We start from the raw sequence: 24,643 nt of genomic DNA, 5'->3' as shown, positions 1-24,643 counted from the left end.
AAGCGATAAGTCTTTTATTAAAAAAATCTATAATATATTAAAAATATTAACAAAGAAATGTGCTACTACTGATTTGGTTGACACATATGACATTTTGTTAAAATTCAATAACAAAAAAATCACTGACAAGACTCCCAGCCTACGAATGGCAACGCAGCACAAACGTAGGCGCATGCGCAGTGGCTACCTCAATCTCCGGCGGCGTCCGGTTGCCTGGGAGATGAAAGTGTACATAGCGACAGAGAGGGAACACGCTGCAGGTTGAGAAGGACAGCTGACTTCTTCTCCCCCGATACAAGACATCATGATTCCCCCAGCTGATTCCCTGCTCAAGTACGATAACCCGGTGCTGATCAGTAAGAACACAGAGAGGAAATCACCCAAAGTAAGTGACTAACATGGACCTGGTTTATGTTAGCAGATAGTATTCCCGATGGCATGCCAATGGTCTTAGATACAATGGGTACAATGACATGGTTGTCAAGGCTCATTTACACCAGATGTGATTAAAAAGGCATACTGTATTTCATAAGATATCTAGAGAAACGTGGAAAATGTCACTGCTGACTTATTTCTAAAAATGCTTGTTGCCTGGCTGTTGGGGCCATCTCAGATGGGCGAGTGGTGGAATCCTGTAGCAAGAATCTGCTGATGTCGCATATGGAGCCATTACCTGCAGTTAGATACAGATGATTACCCCTAGATGCAAGCTAGGCTAAGATTCTATGGCTTTACACATGCGCAAGTCTTTGCAAGTAAAGTTGCAAACCCACGTGCAGCCACCGACAACCTTTCACTAGTATGGACTGCTGCACACCGGAGCTGATTATCCCAGGCACAGAAATATGCCTGCAACATTTGTTCATCACGCCTCTTGTGCCTGTGTGCATGAGCCCTTACAGTGACAAACCCCTTCTAGATCTGTCCCACGTTTTCCTGCAGGGCACAAGCTGAAAAAAGATGATTTTAACTTCAGGTTAATGTGTCAAACAAGGTCAATGCAACAATAAAAAAACAACAACTTTATTTTATAAAAATAGGGGATGGTTACAATCCGCTGGTTTGTTATTCGCTTTGTGTTGTATGGAAATTTCGCCTTACTTCCTGTTCTAGTGTTAGCAATGTCACTAGGGCAGGGAGTGAGGGGAAATTCTCATACAAGGATTCCTAGAACAGTAGGATTCTGACCGAGGATCTAACTCCTATCCCCTTTTTCTTTTCATACAGAGCTTTAAAATAAAAATCAACAATAGTGTTTATGTGGTTCCTGCTTTAATCTCTAACTTAAAGTGACATTAAAGGTTAAGTTGTTGTTTTTTCCCCTCCCCCCAATGTTAGTGTCAGCACTTAACCTTAAATGATGTTTCTTAATCCGATTTTCTTTCCTTTGGTTTTCAGTCTTCTCTCAAGCGCTGCTGCTGGTCTCCGATCCAGCACTGACTCCTCTGTCCTTGCTGCACTTCCTGTCCCACGGTGTCTGCATGCGGGTGCATGCGTCCATAGACCTACCTTGTGTCTTTCCTCGTCTCCCGGCTGAAAATCTGAACTGCGCATGTGCCCGCCCCAAGATCCTTTGCGGCCGCCTGAGATTTTTCAGATTTTCGGACAGGAGTGTGCGGGGAAGACATAGGTAAGTTTAAACCGCTTTTAAAGCGTGTGTTTTTAAAAAAAAAAACGTTTTGCATATATCTACTGCTTGCTAGCAGTAGATATATGCAAAAAAAACGGAGGGTTTAATTATACTTTAATACCCGTGGAGTCTCTTAGATCATTGGGCCAAGCTGTACAAGAGAACTCTGCCCAAGCTGAGGTTAATCACACCTAAGATCCACCTCTAGTTATTTAACTTTCAAATGCCACAACTTCAGTGGGCAGTGAAGGCTCTGGGATCTGACAGTAGAGTAAGCGGAGGTGGGGTTCAGTGTTGGGAGGGGGTGGTGCTTAATCTCAACCGTTGAGTCACCATATGAGGCTTGGGTTAAGGATCCAAGGGGTTCCACATGGACACAGGGTTAAATCTAAAGATTTGTTATTATTATTATTATGTTACATTAGAAATGTATAGGCTGCATCAGGCCCACTGTAAAGTCTATCACCAGTTTTTTCCCCCTTCTATTTTTCCTGCTATCACCCTCCAGTATTGTGCTGTACAGTAACATTCAGAGTGGAAACGGAAGGGCTAGCACTAACCCAGTCAGACTCTGCTGCTTGCACATGTGCTGGCAGTGGACACTAGGGCAAGCAAAGAGATGATCTCATCTGCTTCCTCATAGTCCATTCAGCAGACTGGAATTTGAAGACTTGATTGTGCCATCTGGCAGGGGAACCTGGATCACAAGATTGCCTGAACAAATGTCAGAAACACTGGTTCCCATATATGTTATTTGATTTGCTTGCAAGGTGTTTAATCATAACTCTTGTTTTCTTCTTTTTTTTTTTTTTTTTTTTTTTTTTTTTTTTTTTAGTCTCGTGCTCTGAAAGCAATTCCTCAGCAAACTGTAATATCTGCTCCTGTACCTCCACCTCCAAAGCCAAAAACACCACCCCTTGATGTCACCAAGCCAGCAGAGGAAATTTTAAATGCAATCCTGCCACCACGGTAAGCGTAACTGTATTTGTTCTTGTACAGCCATCATATTCCTCAACAATAAATCAGGGGTAGGCAACTCCGGCCCTCCAGCTGTTGTGGAACTACAAGTCCCATGAGGCATTGCAAGACTGACCAACTACAACGATGACTCCCAGAGGCATATTGAGATTTGTGGGAGATGAGGACTCTGGTATTTACTGGATGGTGTTACACTTGTCTGTATAGTTATGCTTTAAAGGCTTTTCCATCTTTAGGACCCTGTTCACACTGAGCGGTTTATCGCGCGATTTCCGCTCCAAAATCGCACATATTTCCGCGCATTGTCGCTCAATGTGGCTTGTCCAATGTATTTCAATGGAGCTGTTCTTATCTCATAGCTCAATGTCGCCTGTAGCTTGTCACTCAAGCTTGTAGCTCGAACATGACCTATTTTCAGCGGATGTCGCGTGATTTGGCCCCATAGACTCAATGGTGTTGCGCCTTACCGTCGATATTTTGCGACATCGCGCTATAGAAGGGTCACTTTTGCACAGCAATATGGAAGGAAAGAATGAGGTCTCATCAAAACCGCTGTTGATTGGTTACAGCCCAATGTAGCAGCAACAAAGTCCCTCCCAAAAGTCGCGCTGCGTAGCACGACAAAATGTGCACTGTCGCTCAATATCGCACAATGTAGCTCAGCACGAAATCGCGTGAAAAAACGCCCGATTTTTCCATGTCGCTCAGTGTGAATGGGGTCTGATACAATGTTCCGTGTTACACCCATAATTGGGGTGTGACATGGAACATGGTGCCATTCTGTAGTCTCCTCCACCCTAAAATGGCTCCCTTCCCATGCCACTTGTATGAATTGTAGGGTGCTTCTCCCTGGAAGCTACTGTATCTTTTTGTGTTCGCTGTGGCTGTGCGTGGCTCCACTGACAGCCACATCATTCATTCACAGGATCTGTGAATGAAAAAACTTGAAGTCCTGCCCACCACTGTTGCAGAGGAGCTCCTAGTTCTCAATGGAGTACAAGTGTGGTGATGTCACTGCACTTGTAGTCCATGAATTACTTCCTCCAACTGCACAACTGAAGGTCCACACTTCAGTACGTACCTGGGGCTAGAAGAACAGTCTGCAATAGCCTAAGCATTACACATGCAATCCACTGATTGCATGTGTAATGCTTTGCAGGCTCCAATGCAAAAAATGCTGCCACCCATGAGTGTAGAACCTGACTCTGATTTCCGGTCATAGGATAGCAGTACTTTTTCACAACTGCCTGTTTGTTTGACTTACAGGGAATGGATGGAGAACAATCAGCTGTGGATTCAGCAGGTGTCCAGCACGCCCAGCACCCGGATGGATGTTGTCCACTTACAGGAAGAGCTGGATATTAAATTACAACAGAGACAGGCTAGGGAGACTGGGATCTGCCCAGTGCGCAGAGAGCTTTATTCACAGTGCTTTGGTTTGTTGCTTCTTTACAGTCTTTTTGCATCTTTTTTTTTCCAGTTGATATAGATACAGGGTCAGTGTCTATTTATATTTTATTTACATTGTCTCACTTCTAAAATGAATAGGACAGCATTAACAGTGGCAGGACTTTGTCTTTATATTTTAATTACAATATACTTATCCAGTCTGATATGGGATTTGGCCCATTCAATGTGGGCCAGTTGGATATAATACTATACATTCATAGAAAGTTGTCCTTTAATTTGGATGTGGGAGTAGGCTGTTCAGTAGACAACAATATCCAAAATGAATTGCCTACAATTCCAATAGTAAGAGAATCTTATACACGTAATGGGTCTATTTATAGAACATTTGTATAGCTCATTCATCCAGCAAAACTGCAGGTACATTTGTTCTGTGCGAGTCAACCAGCTGTTGTGAGAATGGGGCAAAAATGAATGTACTGTGTAATTTCTCTTCTGGTCAAATGTTCTTTGATAGTTTCATTCATACGGAACAGAGCGAATTGGGAAAATGCTACATTATGCCCACTAGATGTAGCTTTCTGGATCATAGGGGAAAAAAAAACAATGTTATTATTCTAGAGATTGCTGGAAGGAATGAACATGTAAATATCACCATTGATACTACAGGGATAGCAATAGTTACATTAAAATGCTCACTCTTTCCAGTTCTTTTAAATTGTTTCTTGTTACTATTGTATTTATTTCATGTGATCCTCAGTTCCACCCAGTGGTCATCATGTTTTATTTTTAACTCTGTTCTATATGAATGAACCTATCGAAGAACATTCGACCAGAAGAGCAAATACACTAAGAACATTTGTTTTTGCTCCATTCTTGTCACAGCTGGTTAACTCGCACAGAAGGCATGTACCTGAAATTTCACTGGATAAATAAGCTTTACAAATTTTTTGTAGATAGACCCCTATGTGTTAAATGAGCTCTCATTACATCATTATAATATCACTGAGCACTCATTACATCATTATGTTACAATTTTAGTTCTTATTGATTTGCATTGTATTAAGATCCAAGATCTTTTTATACTTTCTTTATAGCCTAAAATATGTAATTATATTTTCTTAAATTCTAATGCTCAAGGACCTCTAGATGCAGATGGCATCTAATTCCTGTAAAGACCACTACTGGATACATTTTGCATTCTGACATGTGTATGTGGTCAATACATGTAATGATAGGATTCCGTATATGAATCCTATCGTTCTAGGTGTGTTTTATTTATTGTTTTTTCACAACATTTACTTACAGACCAAGCTGGCCAGCAATAGTGACAATGGCAGTGGTCAGGACAACCAATAACACTGCCAGGGGTGCTTGAGCTGTTACAGAAATAACTTTTTTCTTCTATATATCTATATACATATAGATATATATAAAACACTGCCAGCATTGCCTGCATACCCTAACCCCCATCACTGCAAGTTTTACCGGTCAGCTTGTAAACATGTGGAAAAACATGCAATTAGGCATATGAAGAAAAAGTGATTTTGCAAATTGCTGAAGTATTAACAACAAACAGGAATACCAAATTATCTTTTTGAGAGTGGCTCTTTTAAAATATATCAAAGGCTAAAGAAAATCTGACGATCATAAAATGTTATTTGTTTTCTATGTCACCAGACGAGCTCATTAGACAAGTGACAATTAACTGTGCTGAACGGGGTGTCTTGTTGTTGAGGGTGCGTGATGAAATCCACATGACCATGTCAGCATACCAAACTCTGTATGAAAGCAGCGTGGCTTTTGGCATGAGGAAGGCCTTACAAGCTGAGCAAGGCAAATCGGACATGGAGAAAAGAGTAAGTCCCTTTCAATCTTTTCAATGTACTTTTTTTTTTTTTTTTTTTTACTTTTAAATGTGTAAAAGAAAAACAAAAGTCTATGCAGTATCTTCCCAATGAGAGACTTATTTTAGGATCTGTGTGTTTTGACAATGAAATTAAAACTGCCAATTTTAAAAACATACCCCTGCACTGCAAGAATTAAGTGCTTCTTGAATCTATGGGGGTCAAATAAAGTAAATATAATCACCTGATCCTCATGTTCCATCTGCGCCCTCAGGGGTGGTAGACCGGTCCCCACAGCCTTTTCTCCCCGGGCTATGGCGGTCTAAGGAACGCTAATGTCATCACGTCTAATGCAGGTTGTTGTTATTATTATTAGGGCTAGGTTCACATCAGATGTCCGATTCTGGCCGGAACGCAGTGCCTCCGGCTCACTTTTTTGTGGGGCAGGAGGGGGCGTGGCGGGCCACGCACTGTAGCCACGCACTCCGGGCCGCAATGCGATCGGCCGCACGCGATCGCAAGGCACACTGTGCCTGGGGTCCAGTCCGGTCTGGTGCGATCAAAATGCTGCAAGCACTGTGAGGCCACAATGCGATGCAGTGCATTCTGGCCAGAATCGGGCTGGAACGCACTGCATCTGGTGTGAACCTAGCCTTATAATGAAGGGATGTTGTGAGGCTCTTGATCACAGAGAGGTCAGTGAGATCAACTACAACAAAAGACATTTTCACCTCCAAACCTACTTTAGTGTACTTTGCTGGGAGATCAGAGCTTTCCCAGCAGGGGAATCTGCAGAAGCTTCTGGCTGTGTACTCAGATCTTATGAATTGCTATAATTTACCACAGCGGGACATCAATTAGCTCAGTGTGAGATTTTGAACTAATTTAGCAGTGCTATTTCAAAACAAAGGACGCATTCATCCAAGCTGTTCCCAAAATTGTAGATACAATAATACATGTTGCTCATGTGTAAAAACAGGAAAAGTTTTTTTATACCTTGTAGTGGGGCTACCTCTGCACTGCAAGTTTTAAGTGCTTACTTGTGTTTAGGTGCTAAAATAACAAAGTTATACCCACCAGACCATCCAAGCTGGCAAGCTGTCACGGCGATCCCTCCAGCCTGTCTCCTCCTACATTGCAGCATTGTAATCTTGTAAGTCAAGAAACACAGCTGGACAAATGCCCGTTCACAGCTGACTGGTTTATAGAATGATTTTAAGCTAAATTTGAAGCTTCATCTAAAACACTCAACACTAAGAGATTTATTCACAAAAGGGTGAAGAGTTTGGAGAAGGCAGGAGATGTGAACAATCTAGGACAACATAGCTGAACTGGAATGTGAGCTGAATTGGAGAATTTGTCCTATGTCCTTTATTGTTCACTTCTCCGGCCTTCTCCAAACTCTTCACCCTTTTGTGAATAACCCTGTAAGATTTCCATTATATTCAGTGGTGCCAAATCACATCTGAACCTTGAAGCTCGCCGTTAAATAAAAAAGTGCATGAGCTCATTTTGAGGCCCCGATAGAACATGCACAAAACATGTTTGATGCACACGTTTTGTGCATTTTTTTGCCTAATAACTAACTTTCCATTGGCAAAAAAATAATAAAAAAAAAACATTCAAGCCTGAAACAAGCACAAAAACACTTGTACAAAAAATGCTCAAAAAAAAACAGTGGAAAACTACTTAACGCTCAGCTCAAGTGTGAATAGGGCCTAATGCATATGTTCAAAGGCAGATCACAACAAAAGGCTGCAATCTGGCTGCTTTGCCTCTACAGAATGCATATCACTAGGACATGCTGCATCCTTAGAAATGCAGAGCAGGCCAAACGCAACCTCAGAACTGTCATCCAACAATGTACCATTGTGGGACATGAGAATCTGCTGACCTGCATTTCACATCTGCTGTGTTTTAGCATTAAATGCAGGAAAACAACACCTTGTACACAAGCCATATTGATCACTCGGAACAAGATTCTTGCTTTTTTAAATCAATAAAATCTATGGCTGTTACAAAGAAACAGCCGCCATTATCAACAAAGTGTCTCTTTTTTTTAAGGGCAAGCTTTGCACCAAAGCATAGTAAGTAATTATTGATTATCTATATGGATAAAGAAATGACAGCAAACGTCTGATTGGTTGATATGATTTAATGTTGATGGTTTGAGAATGAATTCTGTATGAGACTAAATAAACAAGAGCCTAAAACATCCACTAGGTGGTGGCAGTATCCAGCCTCTGTTTACAACTAAATTAGCTTTTACAAATCCTCAGAAAGAGTATAGAAGAAAGATCTGTGATGATAGCGACCTTGCTTCCATTGTCTCTAAGTAGTCTTCCTTATGTTGGGGGTTTGCATATAGGTGCAGAGAGTCCACACAGCAGTTTAAGATTAAACTAGTAGTGTCATTGCATTTACAGCATTACATGGACATAAACAGCATTTCCTGCTTTGAAACAAAGGCTGTAAATTTTTTTTAAAAAAACAGTGATACAGGTACAGGTAGCCCTTGATTTACACCAGGGTTAGGTTCCAGAAGGAATGGTTGCCAATAGAAACCGATATAATTTGAAACCCAATATATAATTTAAGGCAATGGGAAGTTAGGGAGTTAGGTTCCAGGCCTCTCACAAAAATGACATGAGTGACATAATACACTATATTTAAGGCTTTGAAATGAATGTTATGAATTCTCCAAGGGTGCCCCTGTGCCCCTAGCGTGGCTCTATGTGCCTCCATATCTCCAAATTAACTTCTGTGTGCCATATCTCCAAGTGTACCCCTGTGCTCTTCTGTATCTCCAAGTTTACACCTGTTTTCCTATGTATCTCCAAGTGTACCGCCTGTGCTCCTCCGTATCTCCAAGTGTATCCCTGTGCTCCTTCATATCTGCAAGTGTACCTCTGTGTATGCCCAAGTGTACCCCTATGCTCTTCTGTAACTCCTAGTGTACCCCCTGTGCCTCCACATGTCTCTATGTGCCTGTGTATATCTCCATATGTATCTCTGCGCCACCAGCGCATCTCCATGTGTTCACCACCATACCTTTAAGTGCCCCTCTGTGTGCCTCTGTAGGTGTGCACAGTTTTTTGATTGAGCAGAGCCCCTTCCCGAGCCACGATCCTCCACATGTGCCCCGATCCAGCCCCCAGAGACTCTGCACTGTACTGTTAGTATTCTAGCCACTAGCAGTTGTATAGAGTTCCCCTGCATATCCTTCTGCAGCTGAGGTCTGTGGAGGAAGGATACACTAGGTGGAGCTGTTGTTACAATGGCAGTCATGTGACCGGCCAAAAAGGGCGCGATCTTGAAACGGCGCAAATGGAACCGAGGGCACACTGATGGCTGTATGTATTTTTATGCAACTAATGTATGCAACTGCATTTGATTTGGTTTCTATCCCACTGTAGTCCACTGAAGAGTAGAACTCAGACTGGGAGAGGGGGGGGACAGCGTTAAAGCATACATTATTATTATTATTATTATACAGGATTCATATAGCACCAACAGTTTGCACAGCACTTTACAAAATGGGGGAGAAAGTACAGTTACAATACACAACCATTTCAATACAGGAGGATTAAAAGGGCCCAGCTCATGAGAGCTTACAATCTAGTAGGAGGGGCAAGTGATCCAAAAGGTAATAATTGTGTGGGATGAGTTAATGGAAGAAGTAAAAGGACAGTTATTATGTTGAGGTGGGCTAGGATTCCCTGAAGCGATAGGTTTTCCAGGATCGCCTAAAGGTGGACAGAGTAGGAGATAAGCGGACAGATTGGTGTGGTCCAAGAGGATGGGAGATACTCTGGAGAAGTCCCGAGCATGTGTGAGGTGACAAGAGAGCTGGAGAGCAGGAGGTCTAGGGAGGAGCAAAGAGGCTGATTTGGGTGATATTTTGAGATGAGGTTGGTGATGTAGCTGAGGGCAGAGTCGTAGATGGCTCTGTATGATGATGTTGTTAGTATTTTGAATTTTTTTTGTTGGGCAAGTGGGAGCCAGTGGGAGGGTTGGCAAAGGGGGGTGTTGGACAGTGAACCATTGGTATGGTGGAGCAGTGGCCATTTTACAAGGGCAGGTTGCAAGATCTCTCTTTACTTCCAGTAACTCTGACACAAGTGACCAGGATATGTGACCATGCACATCATCTCAGGGGAGGAAAATGCTTTTCCCTGAGAACTCATGAGATTACAGATGAGATTTCCCAGCACTGCACTGCTGATATAAACTTCCCAGAATGCAACGCTTGGGCACAGTACATCATTTGTGCCAAAGTGGACCAGGAAGTGGAAACATGCAGAGCTGTGTGCTGATGAGATTTATTAGTCAAAGGGAGTAAGGGTCCACTTTAAAGCGGCAGGTCGTTAAGTGAGGAGTAGTTGTATTGTTGTGCTTTAAAGTGTTGCAGATTAATTTGGGATATTATACTACTACAGCACTGGTACCAGGGGACCTTCTAGAATACCTAAGATATTTGTTGACAATAATATTTGGAAACCTTGAACTTGCTGGCCCATAGTGATAAACAATTTCATTTCAGACTTCTCATGCCCCGCCAATGCTGGACAGCCACAATGTCAGAATTTCTGCTTCAGCCCCGTGAATCCCAACAAGTTACGCCAAGATCTGAACTACTAACTTGCTCAACCATATCTAATACACAGTGAAATTACATTTGCCGTGCTTTTAAACTGCTTCATATTTCAACGGTGACTTCATAGCTTCAGCTCGGTTTAAGGATTGCAATCAAAATGATTTAACATTTCTTAAACAAATTTTATTCTTGATTCAGTTATGTCATGGTCGACCAACTTGAATTTTAATCTCGTTATCAAAGTTTAAAAAATATGGAGCAATACTTGGGTTGATATTTTTTTTTTCTAGAAAATGGTCCAACAGTTAACAAGACAAATTGCTTCCTGGAAAAAAAGATAAGGGGTGGGTTTCTTTATACACTGTTGCTAACACATCATTGGCTAATGTGATTTAAAGGGCAACAATGACATTAACTGCCTGCAGAGATGAGGGCATCGCAGACACTGTCTCTATGAATTAATGTTCCTTTATCAACAGTATAATACCATTAACTTGTTATATACGGAAATCGATTCTGCACAGAGGCAGGGAACAAACAAGGTACTCGGACGCTGGTTTATTTAGCATAGTAGGTGTCTTTTATTCACTCACAAGATGATATACAGTGATCCAGATAATTATATTATTCATCTCTAGAATTTGAAAACAGAAGGACAACGCCCTTTCCTCGTGTGATGACGTTTATTCAATGTGAAATTGGGTACAAGATAAAAAACTACTCCCGTGCATGATGCAAGCAAGCGATATATTGAACCATACGTGCAGGGCAGAGCCAGAGGAGCTGATATGTTTCGGGGGATTCCTCCTTCCTCAGTGCTAGAATGCAGGTGCCCCCCGGTCTAAATTTATACACTAAGTAGCAAACATGTAATCCTTTTTGCTTGTTATTTAGTGTATAAATTTAGACTGGGGGCACCTGCATGTTATCTCTGAGGAACGGGGAATCCCCTGAAACACGTCAGCTCCTTTGGCTCAGCCCTGCACGTATGGTTCAATATATGGCTTGTTTCCAACAATTTCACATTGAATAAATGTTATCACACAAGGAAAGGGTGCTGTGCTTCTGTTTGTGTTTTTGCATGGTCTATGAGGATACTTCCCAGTTGTCTTCGTGGATTGCAGCCTCCCTCAAGTGATTGGTGGGGAAGATTTTGGAGGATTATCCAGCAATGGTCTGCTGTGCGCTGTGGCTATCATTCAACTTGCTTTCTGAAAACCATATCTCGATTAAAGAGTATTTTATTCTTTTTAAGTTTTGGATAGAGTTAAGAAGTGTTAGACCCCTTTCTATTTTATTTTTGCTGTGTCCTTGCTGGTTATTCTCCCGCTTCAATCATCTGGGTGACCATTGTACAAAGACTAAAAGTCACTAGAAGTACAGGTGAGCCTTCATCTCCCAATGGGGACACTTGTTATAATGACGAGTGACTAAGAGGGGAATTCTTCTCACTTTAAAAAAAAATTCAATCTCACTTCTGTTATGTTCCTGGTACAGGAAGTGAATCTAAATGTCCCCAATGAAACAGCAAAAGTGATGGGGATTTTAACCTCTTTGTGGTCAGAGTTACTTAGGCTTCCGAAGTCTTCATGACCCCTACTGATACCAACCTGATGTGTGCCATGATTTTATGGTCAGCGTGCCAAATAAGGGGGCGCGCTCTAGTGAAATGATAGAACCTGGGGAAGGGCGGGAGGGTCAAGCGCGACCTCGCCGTGACGTGCCTAGGAGCTCCCTGTCCCCCTTCTTAAGGGGAGGAGAGCCGCCGCAACTCCTCCCACAAACACGGCCAAGTTACCTTGGCCTATTACTTATCACTGACTCTGGGCTTAGAATACTACTGCATTGAACAGCGCTCACATGTTATTACACATGCACCATCCAGTGCAGGGGTAAAGATCACCCACCAATGAAGTGGGCTGAAGATCCTTCGAAAAAAAGGTGGAAATATATAGTTTTTTGTTTGTTTTGTTAAGCCTGCGACACATTGGCCGAAGATGCTCCGCATGCAATCGGCTTGCCTGCACGTCAGGATGTAAAGTCAAGTCGGTTGTTACATGTGAGCCAATTAGCTGAAGATGCAGTCTTTCATCTGGCTGCGCTCAGCTCACACACTACATGGCTTTGCATGCAGCATGTCACGACTTAAGAGGAGGTCCTCAAAAAAAGGGGAAAGAATAGTAGCGCTGGAGTTCCTCTTTTAACGTTCAAACGTTGCCATATTTAATGTAATTGCCAACCACAAAGACCACATTTCCTGATCTCAGCCTAGATCAGGGGTCGGCAACCCGCAGCTTCGGAGCCGCATGCGGCTCTATCGTCCTTCTGCTGCGGCTCCGCTCCTTCCGCCCACTGATCTGACAGATGCAGTGATTGGGGCGGTATCTCCGCATTTGTCGAGGCCTCGTCTCAGCATACCACAGACGAAGGTGTAGCTCCACCCCCTCCTGTTTGCTTAGCGGGCCGGTCTATGCAGGGATTGTGGCCACGCCCCCTCACGCTGTCTCTGTGGAACCGCCACTGCTTCCAGCTGGGAGAGAGAAAAACCTGGGGTGTCCCCTACAAGGCCGAAAATGTAAGTGTAAGCCCTAAGGGAGTCCCTGGAAGGTACTGTGGTGTCCCTATCTTCTACCATCATTTTTTTTTTTTTTTATCTAAAAGAGAAATAATCTTTATTTTAAACTGTTCAAGGCATGTTTTTATTGAAGAGACCAGCAGCGGGCCACAAAACAACAGGGTAGTAAATTACATTCACATAGTGTTCACGTTAAAAAAAAAATCCCATAATTTAGTCATCGCTCTTGAATTTGACATTTACATATGGAACATAAATCGAGGAACAGCCTCCAGTCTGTGGCCCAAAACAATCCAATTTGACTTTTTTGATGCTAGCATCTTTACTGTGACTTTGACTGTGGGGGAACATTAGAGTGTAAGCTTCTCTGTACAGAGACTGATGTGACTGTGGGGGAACATTAGAGTGTAAGATCCTCTGTGCAGAGACTGTGACTGGCTCAGTGTTCTCTGTACAGCACTGCGGTGTATGTCAGCTATATAAATGTATAATAATAGTGTGTGACTATGGAGGGACATTAGAGTGTAAGCTCCACCGCTCCAGTACATATGCGATAAAAGGATGACGGCACACAGAAGCAGACAGCATTTTTGGTTTGCTGCAGGTGTTTTCTCTGTAGCAGTTCATTAATTTCATAAATGCAACACACTATAGTTCTTTTATACATAGCATAAAGGTAAAAAACGATATATATGCAGTGGTATCTTCATTTTAGATGTCAAAAGGGTTTTGTGGCTCCCAGGGTTTATTTTTCTGTGGGAAACGGGTCCAAGTGGCTCTTTGAGTGTTAAAGGTTGCCTACCCCTGGCCTAGATGGTGATGATGGACAAGTCTTAACAAGCATATCATATGTTCTGTACAGATTGCAGAGTTAGAGCAAGAGAAGAAGGACCTGGAGAGACAGGTGAATGAACAGAAGGCCAAGTGTGAGGCTATAGAAAAACGAGAGGCAGAGAGGCGGCAGGTGGAGGAGAAGAAACATGCAGAGGAAATTCAGTTTCTCAAGAGGACCAACCAGCAGCTTAAGGTATGGGCAAAAAAAACAACTTAAATATACCACCATTAAAGGAAACCTTTCACGAGAAAAATATACACGTTGCCATTATGCAAATGCTAGTTATTTGGCTGTCATGATGACCAGCTGGTTTAAGTAAAAATGTAGCTCAGGAGTTTATACTTTACTTCCCACATGCTGTTTTAAGCCTCTGGCTCAGAAAGTGCTTGATGATGTTTTGGAGCCCAGCAACTAGCCTTTTTATAAAAAGTTCAACAATGGCAGTAGCCAGTACTTCACAAATTGGTAATATCGCTCTGTTCCTTTTTGATAAAGTTAGCACTTGCAAAAACTGGATTTTTTGTACTCACTGTAGAATACTTTTCTCAGAGTCCATTGAGGTACACAGCTTTGATGATTTACATTGTAGAGTTATACTGCTGCCTATGTTGTTAATCATCAGAGCTGTGTCCCTCAATGGATGATAGAGAATTTTTGTATTAACATATTTTTTTACTCACCGTCAAATCCTTTTCTCTATCGTCCATTAAGGCTCTGATGATTACCAACGTAGGCAGTAGCATAACCCTACGTTGTAAATCAGCAGAGCTGTGTCCGTCGATGAACGATAGAGAAAGACCTGTATACCAGACTCTACAAACAGATAGCTGCTCTTCGTGTATGTTCCAGGAGGGAGGGTTAGTAGACGTTCGTAGTGGAGGATCTGGCAGGCTAGTGTCTCCAGGTGCATGTTGCCAGTGACATCAGTGACCTAAACGGGATGCCAGCCAGAGCATCACAGATGCACCTGAAGCCCCCCCTTTCAACGTGACCCTATGAGATGCCACCTCAGGCTGCCTCAATATAAGGATGAACTGGTCTACAAATTATCTTAATCTGAGTTTAAAAAAAGTTCACTGTAGCAGACTAATTAGGCAATAGCAGGCTTGGGTGTGGGTAATTGTGTGGTCTGAGAGAGGGATTGTGCATGAACCTGGTAATACACCAGTTTGTAATTTCACAGGCTTGGGTCCAGGGCCAGTCATTAGATGAGAAAGGAGATTACCATAGAGAGGCAGCCTCTAAATAAAAGATGCACACTGGACTCACAAGAACCAGCTTGCTCTCTAAACGTCTCTGAGGGCCCATTCAGACTGTTACTTTGCATTTACCACACATATTACTGTGCAGCATTTTCACCATTAATGTGGGTTGCATTAAGACAGTTCGTTCATCTTAAATGGTTAGTCAACGCACCTGCACCATTTTTTTCTGATGCAATGCACAGATCGGTCACGTGGGTTATAGTGCGCTGGCTAGGTGCAGTGCGGTAATGCATGGTTTACCGTGTGTTACTACAACACACAGATCTGAATGGGCCCAAAATGTTATCATGTTTGTCAGTACTGCTGTATCTTTAACAATATATGTGGTATGATAAAACCTAGGGGTTTATTGCTGGAATATATACTTTTTTTTTTTTGCAAATGTGGTTGCTTGTTTATTTGAAAACCAAAAATGCCTGGTATTTTTATATCAAGACTACCTTAATTGAAACAAGCAGTTAGCTGCTTTTTTTTTTTTTCCTTCATGAGGTATTTCAGAATCTGGGAAAGCAGGCCGATACATCAGCTTTCATCTTATTTCCTTTTCATTATTAGGCCAGGCTCAACATTATATTCTCCCGGGGAGGACTGACAAAACATAGAAAGCTGTTAAGCGCTTGTGAATAGATCTCACCTTGTGTTTTCTATGAAATAATGGGCAGGTTATCTTCTCGTAGAGGTTTTAATTAAACGGCAGGCTAGAAATAATTCAATCAAGGAATAAAATGGTCTGACACTATTAAAAAACAACTGTAGGCATCAAGTAAAATCAATCCATTCATTGCTAATGATATCACGGACCCCTTTAAAACCTTCAGAGTGGCTTTACACCTATGCTTTGTAGTAATGCACAGTAAAAGGTCCATAGCAATGCATCTATGCTGCAGCACACGGCCAAATGAGCCGCTATATTGTAAGACACGCTACCATGCAAAATAATGGCGGTTAATAAATGTGCAATAATGTACCGCAACAGTGAAAAAGTAAGAAGGGACCCAATTTATCCAAACTAGGCAGTTTTTATTTTTTACCCCAAATGCATTACCCCTTGTTCTACCAGCTGGGCTGGGGGGTACTTCCCCTCCTGGGGCCATTACTAATAAGATATGTTGGGCTGATGGTCCTAAGTGTAAATACTTCACTATTCTGATATCAATCTCAGTGAAACACACTGGGCTCTTTACAGCTAAAAAAAAAAACCTACAATCGCAACATCTGGCAGATCAAAGTCTTCCACCACCAACTTTCCTTGCGGTTCTGAGATGTCACTTGACAGAATGTCGAAAGCCACTACGAAAGTGGACACTGAAAGATGTGACAAGATATCCTTTGGCAACCACCTTACGCCATGTGTACCAATCAATGCTCTACACTTTGTTTAGCCCACAGCAATCTGTTCCTAATATGAAAGGACCACTACGTTGTGTTTGGCCTCCTATGCAATGGGCACACTAGTCAATTGTACTTGCAAGCAAAACAAAAATCTTGCACTTCACCGCACCATCAGTATTGGCTGTTGAGGTTGCGGTCTTCCTGCAGTGTGGGGAAAGGAAAGTTACAAGATGGTATGCCTTACCACTAGATCGCTGTGTTTATTTCTCAAGTGATCTTCCATCATTGCTGTATTTTACATATTCATAGTGGTTCTTTTAGGCCTATATAGTAAGCTGCAGGTAGGCGATGCTTAGAAATTAGAACAATAGGAAATAGGGAGTTGTATGAGCCCCTGAAAATTCTGAATGCAGCACTGCACATTTATCAACTCTTCTGGACATAGGCACTTAAATATAATGCAGGACCAGAAGATCAAGGGGTTGGGATAATTTTCCTGCCGACTGTATTCATATTGTGCTAGGGGGCCGGACATGCTCAAAACCTTTCATGAAAGCTCATAAACAAATACTATAGAGCACACTAAAAATTTGTCAATGCTATAGCTGCTGTTTTGTGGAAGGGAGCTAGGGAGTGTGGATTTGGTATTACCAAAAAACTGAAAACAGTTTTTTTTTAAGTTTTGGACAGATTAAGAGGGGGGGGATAGTCATTTTGTCCTTCTCATTAATGGTTATTACATAATATACAGTACAAGGATACATCTTAGTCATAATGGGGGGGGGCTTGAAATGCATAGGGAACACTAGCATAAAGTAGATGCTCATGACTTCAAGTTTTTAACCCAACATTGCTATAAGGCACTAGTTCAAATTAACTCTTTTGCTTACCTTTTGTAACGCAGGAGTATTCCTACTTTGTTTCTTGTTGTCACATATACTTATAGGAAGCATGATGTAACAAAGCACACTAAGTTCAGTTCTTTTACTTAATCTCAGCCACCAAATTAGATATCAATGTGTCCTGGAAGTTTACATGTTATTGGTGATTCAGCAAGCAGAGAGGAAGTGGCATGGTGGCTACTTCAGAGTATACTCCCACTGTTAAATGGAAGGAGCTGTGTTCCATTTAGCTGAATAGAATTATTGAAAACCCAAATTAAAGTAGATAGAGTTGACTTTGTTTTGAGGACAATCACAACCTTTCCTTGGCAGTATAAAAAGTTAATTTATTGGTTTTTCGTGCAAGGAATTGCATTTTAATCATGTGTGGACAGGTACCAAGCAAATTAAGATATACTCCCTCGCACAGAAAACGTACAAGGCACTAAAATGAAGAGAAGCATGGCCATATATGGGGATCTCAAAATATATAATAGCAATTCAGATTGTGGAAGGAACTATTAATTCTCTAGGTCAGTGGTTTATCAACCTTTCTAGGGCCGGGACCCCTTGGTAACACTGGACTCAGGACTTGGGAAAGAAAATAGAAGCACACTCACAAGAATGCAAGCCCTCCCCAGCCCGTTACCCTGCTCTGTCTCCATGCAGCCTTCTCAGCCCCAGCACTGCTAAGATGCCCGCCTCCTGCAGAGCCCGCACTGTATGGGAGAGGCAGGACAGCAACGGCTGTGAATAGAAAAGTCCTGCTGTAAACATTCCCCGGCCACTAGATGTCGCTGCAGCGTCCAGGGAGTGTGTACAGCGGCACTTTTATATTCACAGCCGTTGCTGTCCTCCCACTGACACTGATGCGCAAGGAGGAGGCTCTCACGCAGCACAGCAGACATGGATGCAGCGACCCATAGGTTGAGAACCACTGCTCTAGGTGACTGATGAAGTATACTACTTTTGGGACAGGTCCACTTTAAGGTACATTAAGGTTAAACCATAAAACAGTTGCAACCGATAAACTAGCCCTTATTTATTTATTTCAAGATTGAGGAAGTGGCTTTGTAGTCTAATGACATGTTATTTTTGTTTTATTGTAGGCTCAACTAGAAGGAATTATTGCGCCCAAGAAATAACGCAGGAGTAACATCTGTGAACACGATGTCTGCAGTTTGGATTCATTGAAAGTACCGATGCCAAGAAGCTAATATTTTTACCTCTAGGACATATTTGTAATTAGATTTGGCTTTTTCATTTGAAATCTCCCCCAGTTGTCATGAAAAATGTTAAAGCATTGCTTATTCTTTAATGAAACACCTCAATATTTTTAATATCCTAGTTCTTTGATGATAAAATTGTTCCAGCTTCTTTCCTAGCTTTATTGTCTTGTGGTTCTTAATAGGGAATCATGCTTGTCAATGTGCTGTCCAAAACTATACTCAAAACATGGTTCAAGACAGATTAGGAATGGAATTTTTTCCTGGAAAATAACAATTGAAGAGTTAAAAGTTAAAAAACATTCAGTCATATGCAGTGCAGACCAGAATCCTCAGTTGAGGGAAGGAAACTAGAGCAGTTGAATTGAAGGTAACCTTCTGGGACTGTATGCATGCATGGGTTTCCGCCAAGTACTCCAGTTTCCTCCCACACGCCAAAGACATGCTCGAAGGTGAATTGGCTCCTGTTTAAATCAGCCCTGTATGCATGCGAGATAGGGACCTTAGATTGTAAGCTCCTTGAGGGCAGGGACTGATGTGAATGTGTAAATTGTCCGCGATCTAAAAACATCAATAATAAATGAATACTGCCCGAGACCACACACAATTCACATCTCAACTCCTATACAAGTCCAGACGGGCTTAATAGAGATAAATAGGGATGCACCAATACCATTCCTCCCAAGACTGAGTACAAGTACCGATACTTTTTCCTAGGGATGCACCGATACATCGGCCGCCGAAACCTATCGGCCGAAAATGGCACTTTTGGCATAATGCCGAAAGTGCCATTTTCCTGCCGATACATCGGCGCATCCGTGATTTCTTTTCTCCCCGCTGGGCGCTGCTCTATGTCCCAGCGGGGAGAAGAGAAAGTGACAGCCGGCCGAGCGCTGCGGTGGATAGCGCTGTGGGGGGTGGACACAGCGCTGTCACAGGAGGCTGGGCTTTCCTCTCTACACCGCTCGATCAGCCTCCTGTGACCGTGTGCGTCAGAGAGAAGAGCGGTACAAACACTCAGTGATCGCTGAGTGTGTGTACATAATTGAGGATATGGTATGTTAACTATATCCTCAATTATGAATGAATGGGAGTGATCTACATCACCCCCATTCATTCATAATTGTAGTTATAGTAAACAATGTTCTCGTTATCAATGAACAGGAACACTCAGGAGGATTCCTGTTCATTGATAACAGGGGACACAGAAAAAGAGATTGAGGATTTTTGTGTTCTCAAATCTCTTTTTCTATTTTAAAAGGGAAATATCAGGGGTCTGTTTAGCCCCCTTGTATTTCCCCGAAGCCCGTGCAATAATGAGCACATGATACAAAGTGAGGCAGTCTGGAATATGCAATGTGCTGTACATGCACAGTGCAGCAAGCCAGAGAATGCAACGTACAGCACAGCATGAACTGTCCAGTGTAGGCAATGTACAGTACAGCACACAGAGTGTTGATGTATGGAGGTATTTATCACACAGAACAGGGTACAGACTAGAGTAGTCTGGCAAATGTACCTTACAGTGTCACAAAGTATGCAACTCAACATAGTGTACGAGTGTTGTGGAGAGTATGTAAAACACAAGCATGAAAGACATCAGTTTCCTGTAGTTAACTCTCTGCCATCCCAATGTGCACATTTGTGCTATGCAAATTACAGAAAATATTAGCAGATACACCCCAGCTGACTTGCATCTCCAAAAATTACAACTGAAACAGATCTTATATTTTGCCAGTATAGCCAGTAATGATCTCCAGAAACAGATTATCTACAGAAATAAGTTATATAAAAGCTGACAAATTTACAAATGAATATAATGTATTATGACTAGTCATTCCCAGAAACAGACCCATAGAATAGATCTAAAATTAGGCCACCTCGCCTCCAAATACAGAAAAACCAATGGCTGGTATAAATATCAAACCCTAACCTCCCTAATATCTCAACTTCTGCTGAGTGGAATAGTGCACTTCCTGGAGTCCTTATAACTTTTCTCCACTGCAATATGACACTACAGTATGATTGATATCATTTTTAGATTCTGCAAAACCTTTATTTTACAAACATGTAATATTACAGGTTTCGTTGATCTCGGCTGTAGATCCTCAAATCATCTCTGAATTCATGTCAACACTAGCAACCCTCCAGAAGAAAAGACACTTTGTTCCCCATGGTCCCTGTGCGCCACGTTACTAATTTGTATTGGGATTGTAGTCCATCACAGGAGTGAGCTTGGAGCGGTGATTACTTTACAACACACACAGGGACCATGGGGATCAAAAGTAGCCACCCTCCAGAAGGAAGGACAGTGTCAGCACCAATTCAGAGATGATTTGAGGATCTACAGACGAGTGATACATTTGTATTAAATAGGTTAGGCATTTTTTAACCACAGAGTTTAGTGTCACTTTAATCTTATATTGAACCCCTTGAATAGTTTCCTTCCCATTTCTCGTTGGTGACCCCTCTCATGGTCAATGTTCTGCAGCTATTCATGAACTGATATCTTCATGTTAAGCCACAATGCATTTTACACCGCTACTCGGAGGAAATACATCTTAATTTTTTAATAGCCATAGCATTTCTATGATCCAAGAACACACAAATGAAAAGAAATCATGGTGTACCTTCAGGATTAGTACATTTGTGCACTAGGAGATCCATATTTTCTCCCTTCTATTAGAACCCATTTGTGGAGATATTTTTGCACGACATTTTCAAATGTTAAGAAAAAATAAGACCGTATATAAAAATCAAACCATTTATTAATGAAACAAAAATTAATGCTTCTGCTTTGATTTTTTCCGGACATTTTGGGATTGAGGGTCCACTATCTTTTTGTTGCGATTCTTGTTCTTGACATTGTGTGTGTCGTAGTACCGTACCCCCACTTTCTTTGAAAGCTGTTGCCTCTCTAGCCGCCGCCTCTAAAAAAATAAAAATCAGTATAATGCATCTCAACAGTAAACTCATTAAAATGCGTCTGAGTCTTGACAGGTATATCTTTTTGTTCATTTTCGCTTAGTAAATAGAAGGTGGCACTAACTTATACTTTTGTACTTTCTGCATATGGGGGAGGAGGGGGGTTACTTCTATTGCAAATGGTTTAACATCCCTGCTCCATAGACCTACTTTTCAACCAAAGAGTTCTGCGTATGTTCACCGATAGGAGACTTGGGTTCACACCTGATCGTTTTTTTACTCATCATACCGCGTTTCACTGGCAGTATGATGTTTTGTTTTTTTTTCCCTTTATTGTCTCTATTTTTTATTTTTTTTTAAGTTTCACTTTTAAACTTCCCGCCGGCTCTGCCCCCCTGCGACGCGGCCGATCGCAAGGGACGGAACCCGGAGGTTGGCAGCTGCTGGAGGACACAGCGGGGATCCCGGACAAGGTAAGACCTGTACGCTGTATTCCAGAGTGTGGCTCGGGGTTACCGCTTTGTTAACCCCGATCCACACTCGGGAATACCAATGGAAACGCACTGCAAAACGCTCCTGTACTTCTTTGGGCGAAGGGCGTTTTGCAGCACGTTCCTACGCGCTGTAAAACGCCCAGGTGGGAACCATGCCCATATGCAATCATTGGTTTTCACATGTTGAGCGTTTTACAGCGTGTAGGAATGCGCTGTAAAACGCCCAGGTGTGAACCAGTCCTTAGGGGAAATAAGATGCAAGACATTCACTAACCCATCTAAACAATAGTACAGGGCAGTTGCCATGAATTCCAAATACCCCACAAATAAAGGACTGGTGTGGAGCAAAGCTAGATCCCATGCAATGCGTTTTGACCAAGGTTTGACAACGAACATCGTGGCCATGGCAGGTTGCAATGCAGGGACTCCAGCCATTTTGTCTACAGGATCATTAAATACTGGCACATCCTCTACAAGGAATAGTCAGAGGTTTATTAAAGTGGGACTCTAGGGCTAGGTCAACTGTAGAATTCACATCTTAAAGGGTTTCCTCAAAGTTTACCAGGAATTTTTCAGTGTACAGAATGTCTTGAAATAGCATGTGCAAACAAACAAAAAAAAAACTTAGTTGTCTTAGGGCCTCTCAGGGACCCTAAGCTAGCAGCAACACTACTACACTCCAGACTGCACCTCCATATCGGAGTTGGCATGTCCAACATCAATAAGAGCCAAAATGATCTCTCCAAGCCTGGCAGTTATGGCAGCTGTCTGCATCTCTTCTGCTTACAATTATGATTCTGCAAGAGAAGGCGTAGAGGTATTCTTATGTCATTGCAGTCAGTCATCAATAACACTGCAATTTGGCACATAAGATCATGCATAACTGCGTTGAAATTCTACTGGGTTAAACCCAAAGGGGTCACAAAATGGAGCCAAGAAGGAATCCAATGGATGTAATGAGTTAAGCAGTAGACAATCTTCCAGGCTGTCTGTGTCAGGTCCTTGAGTGGGAACACTTCAGGCTGCCCCAGAACAATTAGCAGATCGTAAGGTAGAGACATAAAAAAGCAGGACTGCTCCCCTGGTATTTGTGATTGAACATGTTGCCACAACTGGGAAAAAAAATGGCTGAAATATAAGATAAAAACCTTGAGCACTTATGAACAGACTGCTAGGAGCAGGAAATAATCAAAAAGGCTGGAGGTGATCAGGTCACTGTAGGCAGCAGCAAGGACTAATCAAGGTGAACTGTGCTAGTAATGATGGTTAAACGTTTCTCAGCAGAGAAGACGTCCATCCTCCAAGAGCAAAAAACTGAGGCATGCCAGGAGTGGGGGGTGCTAATTTTTTTGTTTGCCAGATCCTCCTGTAGGCAGCAGTATAACCCCAATGTCTCTAAATCTGGTGTCCCTTAACCTCCTCAGGACCGCTGTACTTGTATACACGTCTTCGTCCTGAAGTAGTTTTATCAAAATTATGGCTGCTTCTGTGATCGAGGTATCTTTTTTTTCAGCAGATGGGCTCAATGGATAAGTGATTGGGCAGCTGTTCAGCCAACCAATCACTTGTACCCTCTTCTGTGAATGTTTCCTAAAAACATGAACTTGCTATACATCCGTGCAAATATCGTGCAACAAAGAAAAGTGCAGGTACCATATTTATTTATTTTAAAAGGGCCTCTGCCGTCAGAAATTATATAATTATTTGGAGGTTCAAAGTAATTTTCTACCTAAAATTTCAGGTCCTAAGGCGATTAATAAACAAAAAAACGAAATCCTAATTCCAATGCCTTTTTTATATTTCTATTGATCTGGCATATACATACCTCTTTTGACGTTAGTTTTTTCTGTGGCTTTTCATCCTCCTCTTCAAACCTTTTCCTCTTCTTTCCCAGTTTGCTTTTCCCTGTGAACAATTGGGTATTCATTTAAAGCTTAATACTCTAGTGAGTGGCGTGACAATCTATTTTTGCACCCCATATATTTCTCACAGAATTGTAATAAACAAAAAGAATCTACAATTGGCAACAGTATCTTCATTATCTTTCGGAACAGCCAATGTTTGATAGGAAAATCACAAGGTAGATCTAGAAGAGAACTACCAGGGTCAGTTTCAAAGCAGCAGAATACAACTTCTGGTGCATCTCTGGTGAGCATCTCCTAGTTAAACCATTCTGATGTTTCCATCAAAACCAAAAAGCAAAGTATAGAAAGTCTGATTTAAATTCAAAGCTATAGTCATAGGGACATTAATGGCTGCTGCTACTGTTCAGCCATTGTCCAGACATGGAATCTTGATATGCATTCACAAATTAGGTGTGTTCACGGGGAAGCCGAGTCCTTTCATAGGTAAATTCATTTGAAATAGTCTGTGTTTATAAACAACTGCACATTAAATGTTTATTAAAACACAGCATAGACAAGAAAAAATTGCATCTGAAATCCAGCAAATGGCTTTTCCATAGCTATGTAGAACATTTAACCACTTCAAGACCAGGTGTTTAGATAGTGCCGGAAATTAAGGGCTTTTGTTGTACTCTACTATTGGTCGAGTACAAGCGATGGGCTGTTAGTGAGACATAATGGAGAAGGCAAGAGCGCATGGCCACAGGTGCTGCCTGTTATCTGCCTAGTTAAGAATCCTTAGAGAAA

At 41.9% G+C, this 24,643-nt stretch overlaps 2 protein-coding genes across 3 annotated transcripts in view; one reads left to right on the top strand and one right to left on the bottom strand.

Moving 5' to 3' along the window:
* The first annotated feature begins 244 nt into the window (after window positions 1–244).
* On the top strand, window positions 245–18,705 carry DNALI1 (dynein axonemal light intermediate chain 1). Its single transcript, XM_018557238.1, has 6 exons — window positions 245–385; window positions 2,466–2,599; window positions 3,875–4,044; window positions 5,696–5,874; window positions 13,897–14,061; window positions 18,457–18,705. Exons 1-6 carry the CDS (start codon window positions 305–307, stop codon window positions 18,490–18,492), a joined length of 765 nt encoding a protein of 254 aa, XP_018412740.1. The 5' UTR covers window positions 245–304; the 3' UTR covers window positions 18,493–18,705.
* Window positions 18,706–21,323: 2,618 nt separating this feature from the next.
* The window catches only part of GNL2 (G protein nucleolar 2), a 51,562-nt gene continuing 48,242 nt past the window's right edge, over window positions 21,324–24,643 (bottom strand). For both annotated transcript variants that reach the window (XM_018557242.1, XM_018557241.1), the window contains 2 exons: window positions 23,818–23,897; window positions 21,324–21,503 (listed from right to left, as the gene is read on the bottom strand). In XM_018557242.1, the coding sequence (XP_018412744.1) occupies window positions 21,357–21,503; window positions 23,818–23,897 (227 nt within the window). In that variant the 3' untranslated portion in view covers window positions 21,324–21,356. The remainder of the gene's footprint in view (window positions 21,504–23,817; window positions 23,898–24,643) is intronic.

This window comes from Nanorana parkeri, unplaced genomic scaffold (genome assembly GCF_000935625.1).
Source record: "Nanorana parkeri isolate BGI_ZX_2015 unplaced genomic scaffold, ASM93562v1 scaffold275, whole genome shotgun sequence".
Lineage (NCBI taxonomy): Eukaryota > Metazoa > Chordata > Amphibia > Anura > Dicroglossidae > Nanorana > Nanorana parkeri.
The sequence above is the reverse complement of the archived record's forward strand: the minus strand, read 5'-3'. Positions and strand labels throughout refer to the sequence as shown.

Bases quoted from the DNA above. Each gene is read 5' to 3' on its own strand.
- DNALI1 (XM_018557238.1), top strand. From the start codon at position 305: ATGATTCCCCCAGCTGATTCCCTGCTCAAGTACGATAACCCGGTGCTG. The intron at 4,045-5,695 runs GTTTGTTGCTTC...CTATGTCACCAG, and splicing joins GCTTTATTCACAGTGCTTTG to ACGAGCTCATTAGACAAGTG. The intron at 14,062-18,456 runs GTATGGGCAAAA...GTTTTATTGTAG, and splicing joins GGACCAACCAGCAGCTTAAG to GCTCAACTAGAAGGAATTAT.